At 44.2% G+C, this 19505-nt stretch overlaps 1 protein-coding gene across 1 annotated transcript in view; it reads right to left on the minus strand.

Annotated features, from left to right (window-relative positions):
• Positions 1-1755: 1755 nt before the first annotated feature.
• The window catches only part of dner (delta/notch-like EGF repeat containing), a 62460-nt gene continuing 44710 nt past the window's right edge, over positions 1756-19505 (minus strand). Inside the window, exons 8-14 of the mRNA XM_080771669.1 lie at positions 17811-17924; positions 12386-12622; positions 6739-6861; positions 4597-4710; positions 3346-3477; positions 2413-2662; positions 1756-1900 (exon numbers count right to left, since the gene is read on the minus strand). Coding sequence (XP_080627795.1) covers positions 1789-1900; positions 2413-2662; positions 3346-3477; positions 4597-4710; positions 6739-6861; positions 12386-12622; positions 17811-17924 — 1082 coding nt within the window. The 3' untranslated portion in view covers positions 1756-1788. The remainder of the gene's footprint in view (positions 1901-2412; positions 2663-3345; positions 3478-4596; positions 4711-6738; positions 6862-12385; positions 12623-17810; positions 17925-19505) is intronic.

Genomic DNA, 19505 nt, shown 5'->3' on the forward strand with positions numbered 1-19505 from the left:
AGTGAAAAAAGGTAGTCGACGATTTTTATAGTCATAGTTTTAGTCGACAAAATGAACACCCACTGCCTCTACTACCAATACACCACTGAGAAACTTGCTTATAAAGATAAGGAGAAAAAGAAAAAGAAAAACATATGTTATTATTCAAAAAACAGCATTGTTCCATCAGATCCCACTGGACAACAGTGGCTTTATTATTATATTATATTTGATCTACCAACCACAAAATTAACAAAAGTCTAATTTTGGCACCGATGTAGAGATATACAAGTAATACAACAACAACAATAACAACAGCAACAACAGAAAACAAAACAAAATAAATATATCAACAACCAAAGTACGAGGGATGTCAAAGTAATGCAGATAAAACATCAAATCTATACCCATACATGCACCAAATAAGGCAACCTACTGCAGATCTGTTTGAATACAGAAAGAGATACTGTTGTAAGCACTTTAAGGAGTGCATCTATTTCTACCACACCTGCAATAAGGACTGCTATCAGCACCGTCTGTCTGCTGTGCTGGGGTCTGTTGCTGGGCTCAGTAGGCTGGTGGGCCCACCAACGTACCCGTGTATGCAACAGACCCCAAGTCTGTTGCATACACAGCAACAGACTTCTGCCAAGCTGCCGCTGATTGGCCTGATTACAGAACGTCCCCTTCTGTGACGCGCGCGGAACTGCTTTCGCCTCTAGCCACGTGTCACACCCGCGAGTATGGAAATTGTGCCGGTGTTACAGTAACAGTAGATGGTGTTGATATGCATCAGGCTACGGCGGTCGGCGGACGCTCGTTTAATGGAATTTCTATCTATGGGACCCCAATTTATATTGTAAAAAACCACTGTTAATTTCACTCTGAGAATGGAACCAAATGGTTCCCGTTAGGGTCCATTTGATTCCATTTGTAGAGTTACAGACCCATAAGGGTCCATTTGGTGCCTAACTATCGTTTCGCTGGGGACCCCCTGGAACCCCCTCAAGGACCCCCCCCCCTCTAGCGAACTTCGCATTGTTCGACACGGCAACTTGCGTGCGCCGCTTCAGCGCGCTCGGTGGCGTCTCTCGTGGCTCAAGTTCGCCTCCGGGCGGTTGTTGGAAAAACAGTGACGGCATCGGGATTCGAACCCATGGGGGAACGGATTGGAACGATTAGCAAGCCACGCTATACCGAGTTGACTGCCAGATTAAGGGGTTTCTAGCTGTATTAGAATGTGATAATGCTACGCCCTGCGGGCGCCCTAATACTTCTTACTAGTAGGAGGGGGGAGGCCAATCAGAGGCAGGCGGGGGCGGGTCTTGGCATTAAGTCTGTGACGTCACATTCCGTTTGAACAGCGGAGGCCAATAAGAAACCAGGTAGCTGATTACAATATAATGTCAACAATCTTCGACTAAATTAAAGCAAAAATATGTCTGTCTGTCTGTCTGTCTGTCTGTCTGTCTGTCTGTCTGTCTGTCTGTCTGTATGCTACAATATAGCCTTATATCGTGGACTTTGACAGGAAAATAAATGTGTGTATCAAAGTCCTGATTTGTTCTCTTTAAACTATATAGTGTATGGTTTTGGACCGTTTCGTCCCCTGCCACAGCATGATTCAATTGAGTTGTTTTGTTTGTTTTTCTAAAGAAAATGATGTATATATGTACGTTCAGTTTGGATTACACTATGTGTTTGTTCATGCACATCATTGTGCACATGTGCTGTTGTTTTGTATTCGTGTAAATAAATAAGGGTTGTGTGGTGGGGTTTTGTTTTGTTCTGTTCTGTTATTTTTTTTTTTTACAAATCTTTAGTTTTGATGAGCGTGACGAGGGGCTTGTCATCAGGACTGTAGTCTTCGTAGTTGATGGGAGTGGCATCGTACATAGCAGGTCTGGACTTCTTCCCAAACCTAACAAGGCAGCACACAGCAACAAAATGGTGCATTTGTATATAGCGCTTTTATCCAAAGCACTTTACGTAGATTGTGCATTACATTCACACATTCACAGTATACACTGTGGAGGAAACCATGCGAGGCACCAACATGCTCATGAGGAGCAGATTAGGGGTTCAGAGTCTTTTAAGGACACCCTATGGGCTCCCACACGAACTGGGAACCTCACGGTTTTCTCATCAGGCCGTTCTACCGGTCATTTAATTCACCCAAAACATACATTTTGTACCCGAGGATCATATCGTTTATAGAGAAATGAGCCGCAAATCAAGCTTGCTTTGAGCCAAAAAGAAGAATCCGAGATACTGTATTACGATTCCAAAAACTGCGTCCTCATAGAGCTCACGAGCTTGTAGATCTGCTAAAAAAAGATTAATCGTGAAAATGTGGCGCAAATCTTTCTATTCTTTCACAGCCAAAGTCGGCATATGGATCATTCCACCCAGACTACGTAGTAGTATACTGACCTGGCGTGGCGTATGGACGCGATGGCGTTGCTGAACTCGCTGTCGATGCTCCTGCAGTTGTAGAACTCCTGGTAGGCGTGGCGCGACGAGCCCTGGTACTCGATGCGCGAGATGCGGCAGATGCCCACGATGAGGATGATGAGCATGAGGACGAAGGCCACGCACAGAGCGCCGATGATGATGTACAGGGAGTGGCGAGGCATGTTGGTCAGCGTGTCGCCAGACGGGTGGGCCAGCTTCCACTGCAGGTCTGAGAGGGTACGCACACGCACACAATCATGCACACACACACACACACATGAGCGCGCACACACACACGCCAAGGTTATTATAGCTTATTACATTTTTGTCGATAATAAAACAAATTATTTAAAAAAAAAACACACTTGTCATCTATTTTATCAAAAAGCGTAATGGATAGAATGATCGCTAGGATAATAGCAGATAGTTGCATGGGCCCTAAGTTGAGTTGACTTATGGTTGCATGGGCCCTAAGTTGAGTTGACTTATGGTTGCATGAGCCCTAAGTTGAGTTGACTTATGGTTGCATGAGCCCTAAGTTGAGTTGACTTATGGTTGCATGAGCCCTAAGTTGAGTTGACTTATGGTTGCATGAGCCCTAAGTTGAGTTGACTTATGGTTGTATGAGCCCTAAGTTGAGTTGACTTATGGTTGCATGAGCCCTAAGTTGACTTGACTTATGGTTGCATGAGCCCTAAGTTGAGTTGACTTATGGTTGCATGAGCCCTAAGTTGAGTTGACTTATGGTTGCATGAGCCCTAAGTTGAGTTGACTTATGGTTGCATGAGCCCTAAGTTGACTTGACTTATGGTTGCATGAGCCCTAAGTTGACTTGACTTATGGTTGCATGAGCCCTGGATAGAATGATCGCTAGGATAAAAGCAGATGGTTGCATAAAGCCCTATAACTTACGGATCTCACAGCTTGGCCCCACCCACCCTGGTGGGCAGTGACAAGCGAAGCCGTTTGATTGGTCGACGCAGGTGCCTCCGTGGTGACAGGGGTTGCTCTCGCACTCGTTGACGTCGGCCTCACACCTGTTCCCTGATTTGACAAATAGTATTTCATTAGTAGTCTCGCGTATAGGGTATAACCCTTAGAGTATATACTCTATGGTACTTTAGCTGTTGAAAAATAGCAGATCTACAAGCTCATAGCGTGGCACCGAGTGCCGCACTACGAGCTTGCAGGTCTGCTATTCGTGAAATTGTGGCCCACATATTTGAATATATTCTTTCAGAGCGAGCGTTTTTAACTCAAATCTTTGCTTCTGAAGGGGTCCCTGGAACAACATATTCGGCGGGCAATTACATATAATTTTGGGGGTCCTTGACATAAAAATGTCAGAACGACTGACATAGAAACATGGGTTTTTCAGATTTAGAAGACATTTGTAGAATCGTCGTCAGGTTTAAATGGGTTAAACAGCTGGTGGATGTAAATGACGCTAGACTAGTGCATGGAGAATAAAACAGAAAGGCTTTGCTCACGCTACAAGTTGAAGCCTATAGCGCACTAGTCTAGCGACATTTCAAGTTATAAACGTTCGCTGTGAAAGAATATATATTCAAAGATGTGCGCCACATTTTCACGAAAAGTACTCTGTGCCGCGTTATATGAGCTTAGATCTGCTATTTTTCAACAGTTAAAGTTTAACATAATGGTTCTCATTTAGACCTGAGGCCGATTCTAAAAAAAAAATCTTCTAAATCCTAAAGGTTTTCTGAAAATCCTATGTTTCTATGTCAGTGGTGCTGATGCTCAACCATTTTCATGTCAAGGACTCCCAGAATTATCTGTATTTGGCCACGGACCCCCATCTGAAAATATGTAGTTCCAGGGACCTCCCAGAAGCAAGGATTTGAGTTAAAGATGTTCGCTCTGAAAGAATATATATTCAAAGATTTGCGCCACATTTTCGTGGACCGCATGTACAGACAGGGCATTAGTCCGACATGCTCCCGTGCTAGCGTCTGCTCCCATGCTTGCTTAGGAGATGAGGTGGGTTGTCATTTGTCGGAACAATAGATCTGCTATTTTTCAATAGCTAAAGTATAACATGATGCTTGAAACACCAAAAGGGGTTCCCTTTTGCCCTGAATGTGTTTTTAAAGGGATTAAAAGCTATGGTGATGTTCAGATATACCGTGCTCTGAGGCTCACCCAGATATCCAGGCGTGCAGACGCAGGAGGCGTTGAGCCCCGCGCTCTCACACCGGCCTCCGTTCTGGCAGGTCACCTTCAGGCACGGGTCCTTGGAGATCTCGCAATGTCTGCCTACATGAGGCGCACGTACGCACACACACGCAGACACACAGGCGCACACACGCACGCACAGTGTACAAACACGTCATCAGCCCTATGTTCCCCATGGGTTTTATATTTATTCTATACATACGGTAAATGTAGTAGCCTACTGTACTGTATTATTTTCTTTCTTTTAGGCGTTTATTCATGATTTGTCAAGAACCCAGTTGGCTTTGTCTGAAAGGCTGAAAGGTCTTTAAATAAATACTTTCTGAAACATCTATGGGAAAAATGAATGGGAAATTATCTTTCGTTCTAAAAGGGGGCGGGACTGAGACGCTCTGAGACTTTCATAATATAAATTCATATAAAAAGTAAAAAAATAGAAAAAATTGTGGGGCTCTTTTTAAATGTTTGTTTATGTTGTCTGTGTCTTAGTGTTGGTCTTTTTATGCTTATTAAATAGGCTTGATGTTTTTATGTTGCACCGCCAGAAAGTGACTGAGGGGAAACGGTACTCCATATTCTGTATGTATGTAAATGTTTTATGTCTGTAAATACATGTTATATGTCTGTAAATACATGTTATATGTCTGTAAATACATGTTATATGTCTGTAAATACATGGGGAAAGTGACAAATAAAATGATTCTGATTCTTCTTCATATGTGTGTGCGCATACAGTACATAGTAATTTAGCAGACGCTCTTATGAGCGACTTAGAGTAAACAAGAACAAAAACATGGTAACACATCATAAAAATAGTCATCATGAATCATACGTAAGTTAAGAACCTAACAGTGGAATATCTATTTAATGAAACGAATGAAATGGGTGCTACGTATGTGTGTCCTACATAAAATCCTATCTTAATTACATAAGTTGAGCCTTTGCATACGCCTGTAAGGTCGTCAAGGCTAGGGCCAGTGCTACGGCCTACGATGGAGTCTGAAGAGGTGGGTTTTCAGACTATACGGCAGAACTTGCAGAAGATTGGGATTGAGTCTGCAATTTCTGAATGCAATGGGAAGTGCATTCCATAGTTTTGGAGGCAGAAGGGAGAAGAGTTTGGGGGACGGTATAAATACCTTGGTACTGTGGAGTGCAGACACACTCGTAGATATTAGACACACACATAGTAATACCTTGGTACTGTGGAGTGCAGACACACTCGTAGATAAACACACACATAGTAATACCTTGGTACTGTGGAGTGCAGACACACTCGTAGATAAACACACACATAGTAATACCTTGGTACTGTGGAGTGCAGACACACTCGTAGATAAACACACACATAGTAATACCTTGGTACTGTGGAGTGCAGACACACTCGTAGATAAACACACATAGTAATACCTTGGTACTGTGGAGTGCAGACACACTCGTAGATAAACACACACATAGTAATACCTTGGTACTGTGGAGTGCAGACACACTCGTAGATAAACACACATAGTAATACCTTGGTACTGTGGAGTGCAGACACACTCGTAGATAAACACACACATAGTAATACCTTGGTACTGTGGAGTGCAGACACACTCGTAGATAAACACACATAGTAATACCTTGGTACTGTGGAGTGCAGACACACTCGTAGATATACACACATAGTAATACCTTGGTACTGTGGAGTGCAGACACACTCGTAGATAAACACACATAGTAATACCTTGGTACTGTGGAGTGCAGACACACTGGTAGATAGACACACACATAGTAATACCTTGGTACTGTGGAGTGCAGACACACTAGTAGATAGACACACACATAGTAATACCTTGGTACTGTGGAGTGCAGACACACACGTAGATAAACATACTGTACACATAGTAATACCTTGGTACTGTGGAGTGCAGACACACTCGTAGATAAACATACACATAGTAATACCTTGGTACTGTGGAGTGCAGACACACTCGTAGATAAACACACACATAGTAATACCTTGGTACTGTGGAGTGCAGACACACTCGTAGATAAACATACACATAGTAATACCTTGGTACTGTGGAGTGCAGACACACTCGTATACAGACACACACATAGTAATACCTTGGTACTGTGGAGTGCAGACACACTCGTAGGCGTTGATGAGATCCCTGCAGGTGGCGTAATTCTGGCACGGAGCGGACAGACATTCATTGTACTCTTCCTCGCAGTACAGGCCATGGTATCCTGGATGGGACACACAGTCACAGATACACACATGCTGTTGAACAGTGGTTTCCATCAAGCCTTTTCATATCGAGGCCCATAATATTTATTTGGAATTTGAGCTACAGACCATCATTTGATGAGTTCTTTTTTTGTATGTTTTTTTTGTTGTGGCTTTTGCCTTTATTTTATATTTTATATGGAGGGATAGACAGTAGGCTGACAGGAAATGGGGGGAGAGATGGGGGGGATGACATGCAGTAAAGGCCATCGGGATCGGGAGTCGAACCCGCGGCACACTGCCAGACTGGATTACCAGCCAAGGCATATAGGTGTCTGATTCTACGTAGATCACCATCTTTTTTCAAATTAATTGTGCAGTACTAGTTGTCTGAACCACAGCCTACATAAAGGAACAGAAACTCTACTCCGAGTCTCTCCCGGATGACTGAGCTGTTTACCCTAAGCCCACTAGGGGAGATGCCAGTATAGCTGTAACTGTGATAGATTGAACTTGAATCGACCACGGTCCTTAACCAGCATGCAGTGCACGGTGGCAGCCACAGGAGGGCAGCATTGCACTGAATCAGAGAAAGCCTCTGATGTTGAGGATACAGTGGGAGTCCAAGGTCAGCAGCGTGCACGCATGCGCGCGCACGCGCGCGCACGCGCACACACACACACACACACACACACACACACACACACACACACACACACACACACACACACTATTGTTTAGTTGTTTTTTTCCCCTTCAGTTGAAACAGGCTGCAGGGTCTTATGCATGACTAGGGTATGGTCACAATAAATAAGGCAAGGCACTTTGAAACTAAATGACTTCACATGAGCCACCAAACGCTCCACCCTTTACTCCCATAGGATGGAGGTGAATGGAATGCAATAGTGTTTACATTCAAGGACCTTCATTTACAGTAACTACAGCGGTACCCATTGGGCACGGGCCTACTTGGAACGATGCAAGTTGGAAATGCTTGTCCCACCCAGTGTCCCTTTTGTGCCCATATATGGAGTTCTTTGTCAAGCAATACAAGAGATACATGTTCAGAATCTACAATCTGCAAACCAATTTCAATAAAGCTAACCTTGAACCTTGAACAGCCTGGTATACTGTAGGCTGCAGATAACCAACAAACCAACACAGCCAACGCAAAATGTATATATTTTTTATAAACAGATAAATATCGACTACTGCCATCGGTCACCTTTATTTGCCGATACCGGTTCCCACCCAGTGTCCCTTTTGTGCCCATATATGGAGTTCTTTGTCAAGCAATACAAGAGATACATGTTCAGAATCTACAATCTGCAAACCAATTTCAATAAAGCTAACCTTGAACCTTGAACAGCCTGGTATACTGTAGGCTGCAGATAACCAACAAACCAACACAGCCAACGCAAAATGTATATATTTTTTATAAACAGATAAATATCGACTACTGCCATCGGTCACCTTTATTTGCCGATACCGGTATTGACCGGCAAATATCGTCCGTAGTATACCGATATGTGGCCGATATATTACCGATATGTGGCCGATGCATCGATGATGCATCTCCAATCAAGGGTGACGATACATGAAACCATGGATTGAGACACGAATCGTGAAATTCGGGAATTTGATTAATTATCCCAAAATTGGCTGCCTCTGAATCCCTCATTTGGGAGCCACTTTGGAGCGGTGTCGTCATCAGCCTCCCGGATCAGCAGCTAATGTGCGTTTGGTTGAAGGATAAAGCATGTGGAAATTAACCAGGAGTCTGCAGTTTAAATCCTCCAAGGTGTTGGCAGTGAAATTCCATTGAAAGCCTGCCTGGGTACCGAGGCTAATGCCAGTGAAATGTCAAGTGTCTTGTTTTTTCCCAGCCTCCCTGTCTGCCATGTCTCTGCAGGAGGATGGATGGTCTGCTTGCACCCCTGACTCCTCTCAGAGCGTAGAGATGAAATCCTTAAAGCACATAATCAGCTCTCTGGCCCTCACACAGTATAACACACACACACACACACACACACACACACACACACACACACACACACACACACACACACACACACACACACACACACACACACACACACACACACACACACACACACACACACACACACACACACACACACACACACACACACACACACACACACACACACACACACACACACACACACACACACACACACACACACGTGCTCACACGTTTTGTTTTGCACCATGATTGACCTTTTATCCACCACATTAGTATGCCAGTGTCTGAAGTGTGTGTGTGTGTGTGTGTGTGTGTGTGTGTGTGTGTGTGTGTGTGTGTGTGTGTGTGTGTGTGAGTGTGCGTGCATGCGTTCAGTGTAGCATCTGGGACACTAATTGCTAATCACAGATCCCACCAATCGCGTCAGACGGGACTGCGTGAGCTGAGGCTTCCGATAGGACGACGGCACCTGCCAGTTTAGCCATGGCTGCAGACAGACAGTGCCTTAGAGCCAGACACACACACACGCACGCACACACACACGCGAAGAGACTGTATCACCATGACAACCATGCAGACAACAGAGGCTGAACGGAAGGCGAGTGTGTGTGTGTGTGTGTGTGTCAGGGCCGGCCCTCCCATCAGGCAAGTCAGGCAATAGCCTGGGGCATCAGGAGGGGACGGGGGCAGCAGAGCCCAGTCACAGATACTTTCGCTTTCAAGCGCTGCGCGCAGCAAAACAGCTGAGCTGACGCTGTTGCTGTGGCTGTTCTGCTCTGCTGCCTGCCCCCCCACCCCTGCTACTAAATCCAGCCAGCCAGGGGTGGGGGGTGTGGCCGGTGGAATGCCCCCTCCCCCGCCCCCAGCCTAACCTACAGGCAAACGCCAAACGGCATGGTGCACTGATGGGGAAAATAAACAAATAAAGTACTGTGTTGTCCACTCGTCGTGGTGTTTTTTTTGTTGGTGTTGTGATGTCCAAGAGGCCAAACCAACCCTCTGGTCATCAGGGAAGAAAGAAAAAAATGGTATGAATGTATGAATGAAGGTATGAATGTGATTACTAAACAGTGAATCATGAATAAACTGTCTAGTTATTTGAGCTAAACAAGTAGCAACAAGCTAGCTGCTACTGCATGTTGTGTTGTCATTGTCACTTCTCAGACTTGCAGCTATTAGCTAGCTTATTTAGTTGAGAATGAGTAAATATATGGGCATATAATGTCAAATAATTAAGTTAATTTGATAATTTCCCACGAGCCCAACTTTATTTGTCCCCCTGAGGGCAAATGGTTTTGTTTACTTTTAGCCAGTAAGCAAAGCCAGCCCATTGTTTCAATTTCAATCTCAACAAATTGTACACTCAAAGTTAGTAACTTTGAATTTAAATTAGTCCTGTAAGGGTTCATTTGGTGGTTGGTTTAATTATTATATATATATTTTTACAGTGATTAAAATTATATGCTATGATACTGATATTATTTTTTAGAATTGAGAGAGGATCACAATAGAGAACCATTTTGTGGAACACTCTCCTATTTAATACTACCACCAATTTATAATCTGTTCAGTACATATTACATTTGTATTATTTAAAAAAATACCTGTTTTTAATGGATAACAATATAGAAGCTTTAGTCTGTGTCTAATGTTGACTTGTCCATTGCATATGTCTGCTGTTACTATATAGAAGTGTATTTGTATGTCTCTAAATGTTTTGATGAATTGAACAAGGTGGACCCTGTTGTAAACAAGTGTAATGCTTATTTGGGTCGTCCACTCACAGTTAACAGTCTTTGTATTGAGTTTGTGCTTGAAATGTACTGTAATTCTGCAAACTGTTAATAAATATTTCAATCAATCAATCTGTCGGGAAGAGCCTAGTTGCCATCCCAACAGAAACAATATGTATTTTTAACATTACTCTACATGATCTTGCATTAAGGAGTCTCAGGTCAGGTCCACAAACTGGTATGAATTTGAAGCGTCAAAATTTGAAGAGTGCATCATGGCACCATGGCGGCGGCGGCGGGGGGGGGGGGCATCAGGAAATATCTAGCCTGGGGCAGTATTTTAGTCAGGGCCGGCCCTGGTGTGTGTGTGTGTGTGTGTGTGTGTGTGTGTGTGTGTGTGTGTGTGTGTGTGTGTGTGTGAGAGAGGACAAAGGGACAAGGACAGGAAGAAGGACGCACACGACGGGACACGACATCACAGAGCAGCGTCACCCTTAAAGAGGCAATGACTTCTGCATCTCAACAAGCACACACACACACACACACACACACACACACGGACCGCAATTCTCATGTTGTGATTGATTGATTGATTGATTGATTGGTTTATTAGACAGAAATGTAAAACCAGCAACAGAGTACAGTCAAAGGGCACCAAAGAAAAGTACATTTAGGCCCTATATGCAATGATCCCACTCTCATGTGATTCAATGAATAATAATAATAATAAAGATAAAGACAATAATTGATTAGCCATTTATATTCCACTCAATTGCTCTTAAGCTTGCTACCATTGGTGGATGAATGTGGGAAGTGAGACTGTTCGCCGCTTCACCTCCCAATGAATGAATGAACCATTGTAAAGCACTTTGAGCACTTGGAAAAGCGCTATAAAATTGCAATTCATTTAGTGGAGGGAGAGAGCCACAGTGCCTCGATCCCCCCCCCCCACAACCCCCCTCTTAAACATCCCCCATTGTTCATATTGACTGCCTTTGTACTTGAATCACATACGGGTATACTTGTTCTACACAAGCTGGCACTTAATATTGTTATATGACAGTTACTGTATATATATTTGACGGTAAATCAATATTTACTGTGAAGAAAACACTGTAAATAATACCGGGAGGGAAAGAGCGGGGGTGGGTGGGTGGGGGCAGGCGGTGGTGTTGAGGGACTAAAAATGTGGTGAGCGATGTTTGTGCATTTCTACCCCCACCTCATATAACCCCCTTCATTTCTACCCCCACCTCATATAACCCCCTTCATTTCCCCCCAACCTGTACATATCTCTCTTTTTCTTTTAAACTTTTTATGATTTTGTTGATTTGAATTTTGTTGTTATTTTTCATGTCAATATGAATTGAATACCCCAGGTCAGGACCTGAATGGAAACAAGACCGCAAGGACCTTTTTCGGTGATCCCTTTGGACGTGTGTTTGACCGTATACTCTGTACCGTTTACATTTCTGCCAATAAAGTATATGATCAATCAAGCTGCGGTGTGGTGGTTCTGTTCTGTGGACGAGACATTAGCTGTGATTGGTCTACTTTTGGAGGAGATAGGCCTCATACACACATGCAGAACGCATATTCTGTGTTCTGTCTGTGTTTGATGGCCGCCTCAATGCTTTTCCAATGGGAGTCACATGGCTTGACCAAACATTTTTAGATATAGCCTGCTGAATGCTTGGCTCATCTTTCAGCCCAGAACAGGGATTGAATACCTTTGAAACCTATAATGTTATCATGGCTCCGACATAGTCCCACTAGTTTAAAAAAATAAATCCACATGCAGCACATCCCTGCATATTACAGTACCTGGAACACAGAGACACCTGTAGCTGTTGCCCACGCTGCGGCAGATCCCGTGGGCACAGGGGTTGAGGGCACAGAAGTCCACCAGCTGAGCACAGGTGGGGCCGGTGAAGCCGGCTGCGCAGCTGCAGCCGAAGCCCAGAGGGCCGGCCAGGCCCTGGGCGTAGCACGAGCCGTTGTTGTGGCACGGGCCGGACGCACACGGGTCCACCTTCTGCTCGCACGTGGCGCCCTGGTAGCCTACGGGGGGGGGGGGGGAGAGATTAGCAGAACTGTTTTGACAGCAATTTTTTTGTTTAGTTTTAGTCATAGTCTCTTGAATAGTTTTCATTTATGATGAATGATATAGGGCCATGAGTGTCTATTTCAAACAAAGTGTTTTTTGACTGGGGGGTCATATTTTTACAGGAGGAATTGCCTGTCATAATTTGACCCGGTTGTATTAGGATGTATTAGTATGTTGATATTCATTCATCAGCCAACACTCCCCACTGACAGGTAAAACGGCATAAACAATATTAGTTTGCCTCTTCTACAAAAATAAAACGTACAAGTTAGCGTTCTCTTGTATCATACCATACTACTTGTTATTTCCTCGCATCAGACTATCCAGGATTCCAGGCATCCAGCATATCCACCTCGGACGGAGCTCGGAGGACAGTAGGCAAATCACAGGCAGGTGGGGCGTTACCATGCCTATGCTCGGACACAAACGGAATTCACGCGCTACCCGCCCCTCTAGACCAGAAAGCAGAGCTGGCTATAGGCCAGGCTACCCGCCCCTCTAGACCAGAAAGCAGAGCTGGCTATAGGCCAGGCTACCCGCCCCTCTAGACCAGAAAGCACGCTGGCTATAGGCCAGGCTACCCGCCCCTCTAGACCAGAAAGCAGAGCTGGCCATAGGCCAGGCTACCCGCCCCTCTAGACCAGAAATCAGAATGCCTGTTGCCTGTGATTGGTTAGCTGATTTGCTCGTTTACATAAGATTTAGCGGACATTTGACCTGAATTCCCCTTTCACTGTCAATCAATGGCAAATCTTGAGACGTGTGGGGTCAAAAGCTGTATTAAAAAAACTGTGCTTTTGTTCTCGCCGTCAATATCGTTTTCTTTTGTGATCAAAGCTCTGGGTCTCCTTTGATGACGTCTGCCAAAGTTATCCTTGAGCCCCATCACGCATCAGTTCATTTTAAGCATGTCTGTGTCAAGGTGACCGCTACCCAAGGGAGCTCTGATGGCTAAATTGGCTGTGATTTATGCAGCATGTTGTTACGGCTGACGATTTGATGTGTCTGTGCTGCAGTGTAGACTGTCGTAATCGCCAATCTGCAGCAGCAGGCCCTCGTTTATATGAACATCTAAAGCCCTAAGCACACCAAAGGGTCACCATGCAACTCCTTGGGTCCAAACGGTTGCAAGGAGTTAACGCTAAAACCGTCTCGGTCACAGTCCCAGGCAGGGCTGTGTTTTTCTTGTCTGTCTCTGTCTTGTCAGTGTCTGTGCGTAGGCTTGGCTCCGTTTACCACTTGGCTCACCTGTTTCCAGTCCCTTCATTCTCTCCAATCTACGCTCCTGCCTGCCATCAGCTCATCACCTCCAGCCTATAAAGCCCCGGCATTCCCACATCACCGATCGCCAGATTGTTGAACCAACAACAGTGACCACACCTGCCTGCCAGCCCATGCACTGACCTGCCTGTTTGCATCTTGCTCTGCTCTGCCTGCCTGCCAGTTTGTTTAAATAAACACCCTTGAACTTTCAAACTTTTGTCTGCGTCTGCATTTGGGTCCGCCAGTTCTTGGTACCGTGACAGTCTCGACCATTTAATTCCATGCGTTGAATCACAAGGGTCAACGTGGGTCAACGTGCAACAAGACATATCACACCGCAGGGACAACGCAAAAACCATCTTGACCCTTTGGTGTGGTTAAGGGCTTTAGATGGACACCACCTGGCAAAAGAAAACCTGGGAGGCCCAAAGAGCTGGAACAGACAAACCTGTCGTGGGGAGAGATCAAGCACAACGTTGCTGCCAGGGATGGAATACAGTGGAGAGCTCTCATTGAAGCCTTACGTCCCATAGGGGACGAAGAGGAGTATGTCTTGCACTGAGTTATTCATAACGCCTCGATTTGTGTGCACTGCACAAGAGGATGCTAAACACGTATTTGTGTTGTTATCAGCCTTCAAAGCATGATATTGGCCTGAGCCTGACAGGAGAATGAGTGCCAGAAGAAGAAAGCAGAGTAAAGTGATCCATCACTGCCCTGAGATAGGAACTAGAGTCCTGTGGGTAATGTTAAGCGGAAAATATCTGAACATCTAAGATAGAACTATTGCTTTCATATGTCATGCAGAACTATCCTCGTGATATACTTTCTCCCACCTCCTATTATATCTTTGAAATATCTTGTCCCTCATTGCTCCACACTGCATGCTCTGCACTTGACTGCAGTACAGTACTACAGTATTGCAGTACAGTACTGCACTGTAACTGCATGCGTGGAATCAGAAAGTGGTTTCAGCGTTGGACATTGCATAACTGCTACTGCAGAGAAAAACATTATTAATAGAGAACTTATTTATACTATGGAGAGGTCCGTTCTAGGGTGCAAAAGGTATGTGGGTGTGTGATGGATGATGCTGGTTAACTCACATTTCAAGTCACGAGGAAAAGAAGAAGGAGAAATCAACAAACAACTCTACTTTCTTATTGCATTGGCTTGCCTTTCTGTGTTTTTAGGTTCTGTCGTGTGCAAAGCTTGTGTCAGGTTACGAAGTGAGGCTCTAAATAGAGGTGAGCTTTAACAGAGCTTAACATGTACAGTATGTTGTTGTATAAAGCAAGGCTTTACCAGGCAGCCAGGTGAGCCTTCACACACAGTTTGACATGTTTTCAGGACAGATGGCCTTTCTTTAAAACTGAGATTAAATACAGAAAACAAATTTAGCTGAGACAATCTCTGTATATGGCTGCGAGCACGACCTATTGACCCCTTCAGCGTGCTGATTGGTGTCGCAGACACAACCCTTGTGCTTAATAGTCTGGCAGCCAACAGGTTTCTTTTGTTTAAAGTGGGAAATTTGGTATATAGTTTTTGTCATTTTTGCCTTATATAGGATGTTAATGGTACGGTCAAACCCCTATAAAACAAATTGCTATTTTTTAGGCCAATAAAAAAAAACGATATACTGTACGAAATGTCCCACTTCACACCCCCGGCTGCCGGACTATAAAGAGACATTTCACCGCTGGAAGAAACTCAATGTTAATTAGTGTATTTGTAGTAGATCAGAGGTTCTCAACGTTTTGGTCTGGGGACCCCCGGAATTGCTTTGGCCAATTGTCCCCCTCATGAACATGCAGACGTCATGACTAAAATATATATTAGAAATGAACATATTACACACACAAAAATCCCAGGAAAGTGTTTCTTGTGTCCTAAACATCATTAAAATAAGCTGTGGTTGCAAAAGGGGTGAAGTCGCCCTTTAAGTCAACAACTGTGCTTGACTCCAATGCACACGCACGCATGCGCGCACACATGCACGCACGTGCATGCACATACACATGCAAATGTATGCATGCACGCACACACAGTAACTGTAACAATTAAAGTATAGTTGCACCGTTCAGTTGACCTTTTTCTTCTTTCTTTCCCCTTTTTTTGGCAGTAGAAAATAAACAAACATGTGGTGGATTATGAATTCCTGTCCTTGTTGGAGCCCTTGTTCTCTAGCAACGGCCGATTAATAATTCATTTATGTTTGTTGGCCCTGCACTGGATCAGACACATAAATGCCCGCTGGGAATTGTACCGCGGGACAAGCAGCGTTCCCCCTGCCAGCTTCTACACCATTTCTCTGTTATTTTATTGATAGATTGAGCACGGACAACTTCCCTTGCTGTGTGTGTGCGATGCGAGCTCTGTTCTTTTATTGATAGATTGAGCATGGACAACTTCCCTGGCTGTGTGTGCGATGCGAGCTTGTCAGTGTCATATAGTCAAGTCTGTACAAGCAAGCAGTGTGCGCTCGTGTGTAGGGGTGAAACGATATAGAGACTGTAGCGAAATATCGATTTAAATTTAAAAATCAAATATATATCGACGTGTACACAGCAACATATATTGTTTGACTTTGTATCGTATCATTTTGCAGTGCAAATAATCGGTATCGAATCGTTTTACAATACAAATAATCGGTAGCCTACTGTATATGCACATGGCAAATCGAGTGGCAAAGTGAGTTTAACGTCGTTTCAGATAGGACTTTTCTGTTTGGATGTATGGGCTGTCAAGGCCAGAAAGCAGTTTTTTGGCTACTCAGGCGTTCCCGCATAACTTCCGGGTAGGATGATGATGTCACGTGCATACCCTCTATAAGACAAATGTGTGTATTCTCTGTATGTGTTCATTCATGTCAAAGGGTGTTGGTTTGTCCGAATGTGTTCAAATACAATCCATAATAATAAATGTTTCCCTTAAAAAGCACTGCACTATCCACACGTTTCAAACAGATTGATGTATTTGCTAAATAGTTGCTGTATCAGTCTTAAATCATTGTGTCGTATCGTATAGCCATAATGAACCATATTGTCCATGTATGTCGTATCGACGTCAACCATGTTACGTGATACGTATCGTAACGCTGGTAAAATGTATCGTTACACCCCTACTTGTGTGTTACTGCGTGTACAGTCGTGCCTGTGTGTTTAATAGGGGACAACTGTGCCCTTGATGATGAGGGCTGCTGTTTGGGAAGTAGTTTTGCGGTCAGAGTTTTCCCGGGAGAGGCTCGAGTGGGTCGTGATTCAAGGCTATGCAGACTAATTAGAATGGAGGAGAAAGGTTTAAATTAAGCATCACAGTGGCATAGATATAGCGCTAAAAACACAGCGAGCACACACAACATACATACTGTACCAGCAGCTACATCAGCTTGTTGCACATTAAAATAAAACACTCTCTTTTCTCCCTCGCTCCTTCAAACATGCACACAGATATTATGAGCACACGTGCAAACGTCATGTGCCGCGACGCAACCGGGCGGGACTCTGATGCAGCTCACGCAGGCGTGACTTTCAATCCGAATGACTCGAGCGGTGATCGGCAATTTACCCCATCTGGAGAAACCAATCTTTTATTATACCATTTAAGTGGTATATAAAAGTCAATCAGATATATATATATAGTATAATATCGTTTTGCATCTTTGTGACAGGCCTAAACATTCTCCCCTTCCATCCCCAAACGCACAGGAACAGTTTTGACGTGCAGGGTTTTGACAAATATTCAATATTCAAATGTTCCCCTTATACGCACAAGGTCGGTATCGGATGTTTGTCGAGATCGGTCCCAAAAGACCTGATGGGAGCACCTCTACAGTGCATTCTGGGTGCAGTAGCTTGTGGTTGAATTAATGCTTACCTTCAGGGCAGTAGCACCGCGGTCCAGCCAGACTACTGGAGCAAGTGGCTGCGTTCTTACACGGCTGGGAGAGGCAGTGGTCCACTAGTGACTGACAGCGCTCACCTTCATAACCTGAGGATCACATTGAGACAGTTGGGCTGGTTATGAAGAGGTATAGGGCGTTGCAGTCCCGGCCCCTTTCAGAACCAAGAGCGGCCCGGAAGAGGCCATTTATTTTTCCCATAGACGTTTCAAAAAGTATTTATTTAAAGACCTTTAAGCCTTAATTGGACAAAGCCAACTCGGCTCCTGATAAATCATGACAATTAATAAACAATGTTAGGGGCCGAACAAATAATTAAAAAGAAGAAAAACGTTTGTTTATTGTCATGATTTATCAGGATCTGAGTTGGCTTTGTCCGAGGCTTTAAAATAAAGGTCATCACAATGTGGCTATTGTGATGGTAGACACCTGAACAATATTATTGCCAAGTTTGGTGCGGATCAGAGCGGATTGGTTGCTGGCGGAACCCCTGGGGCTTGTACCATTTTAAAACTCATTGGCCGCTGACACCCAATTCAATTTTCAATTCAAAGGGCTTTATTGGCATGAGAAAACGTACGTTTACATTGCCAAAGCAGAAAGAACAATACAACAATACAGCAATACAATCAAAACAAAAATGTACATTTGAAGGTCAGAATCAAAAATAGATCAAATTCTATGTACCAAGGTCACTCAATGCAGGTATAGTGCAGGAATATACACAATGATTAGTCTTTAGGGTGGTTGTGTTCCATTTGATATCCTTCTCCTATCACAGCAACTCACAAATCTTGCTGCTGTGTTTGCACATCGTTGTACTTCGCCCAGCAGATATGGGAGTTTTTTGTCATTGGTCATGTTTTCAAAATCTCTGTGTGTGGTTGTAACACCCCCATCTGGTGTCTGAAAAGGATACTCTAGAACCCCTTGTGCCTAAAATACATTGCCTTTTTTTACTATTTTGAAAAACAATAGTTAAAATTAAATTGCCAATCTACATCGACACGTTGTGAGCTTGGCTATTTTAACTTTTTTTTTTCTTTTTCTCGAGAGACTAAGGACTAGTAAGAGATTCAAAGTATAAAGAATTAGGACAAGCGTCGAGTCGATTCTATACTCCATGGCTCCGGGACATGGACACTTTGAAAGAAATGAGAGAAACGGATGGATGGCACTTACACCCGGCCTTTAATGAGAGCGCAAAATCTCTCTTGGAAGAGAGATTTCCCCGTGTTTCTTCACTAGTCCGATCCAGAAGAACACAGTTTGCCGGCCACTTTGCTACAGCACTGATCATGAGGTTACATCTTCCCTTCTTCTCTGGAATCCTGCCTCAAAGCAGACCAGAGGTAGAAAACTGTCGTTCCCTGATGTCATCGCTAGGGACACATGCATCAGTAGGCAGGAACTGGGGATGGCAATGAAGAACCGGGAAGTCTGGCATGGCATTGTGGAATCCATGATCTTTAATGATGATGGGTGCATTAGCACCCCTCATTATTGGTAAGTGGCTGGCAATCAACGGGCTACACCAATGAGATCATTTACCTTCCCCCCCAATGCCCTCTGCAAGGCTGGCTCCCAAAATAACCCCCCCCATCCCACCCCACCAACCCCCTCTGCGAGGCTGGCTCCCAAAATAACCGATATGATCAAAAGGCTGTCTC

Source organism: Protomyctophum bolini (genome assembly GCF_963924005.1).
Source record: "Protomyctophum bolini genome assembly, chromosome: 9".
Lineage (NCBI taxonomy): Eukaryota > Metazoa > Chordata > Actinopteri > Myctophiformes > Myctophidae > Protomyctophum > Protomyctophum bolini.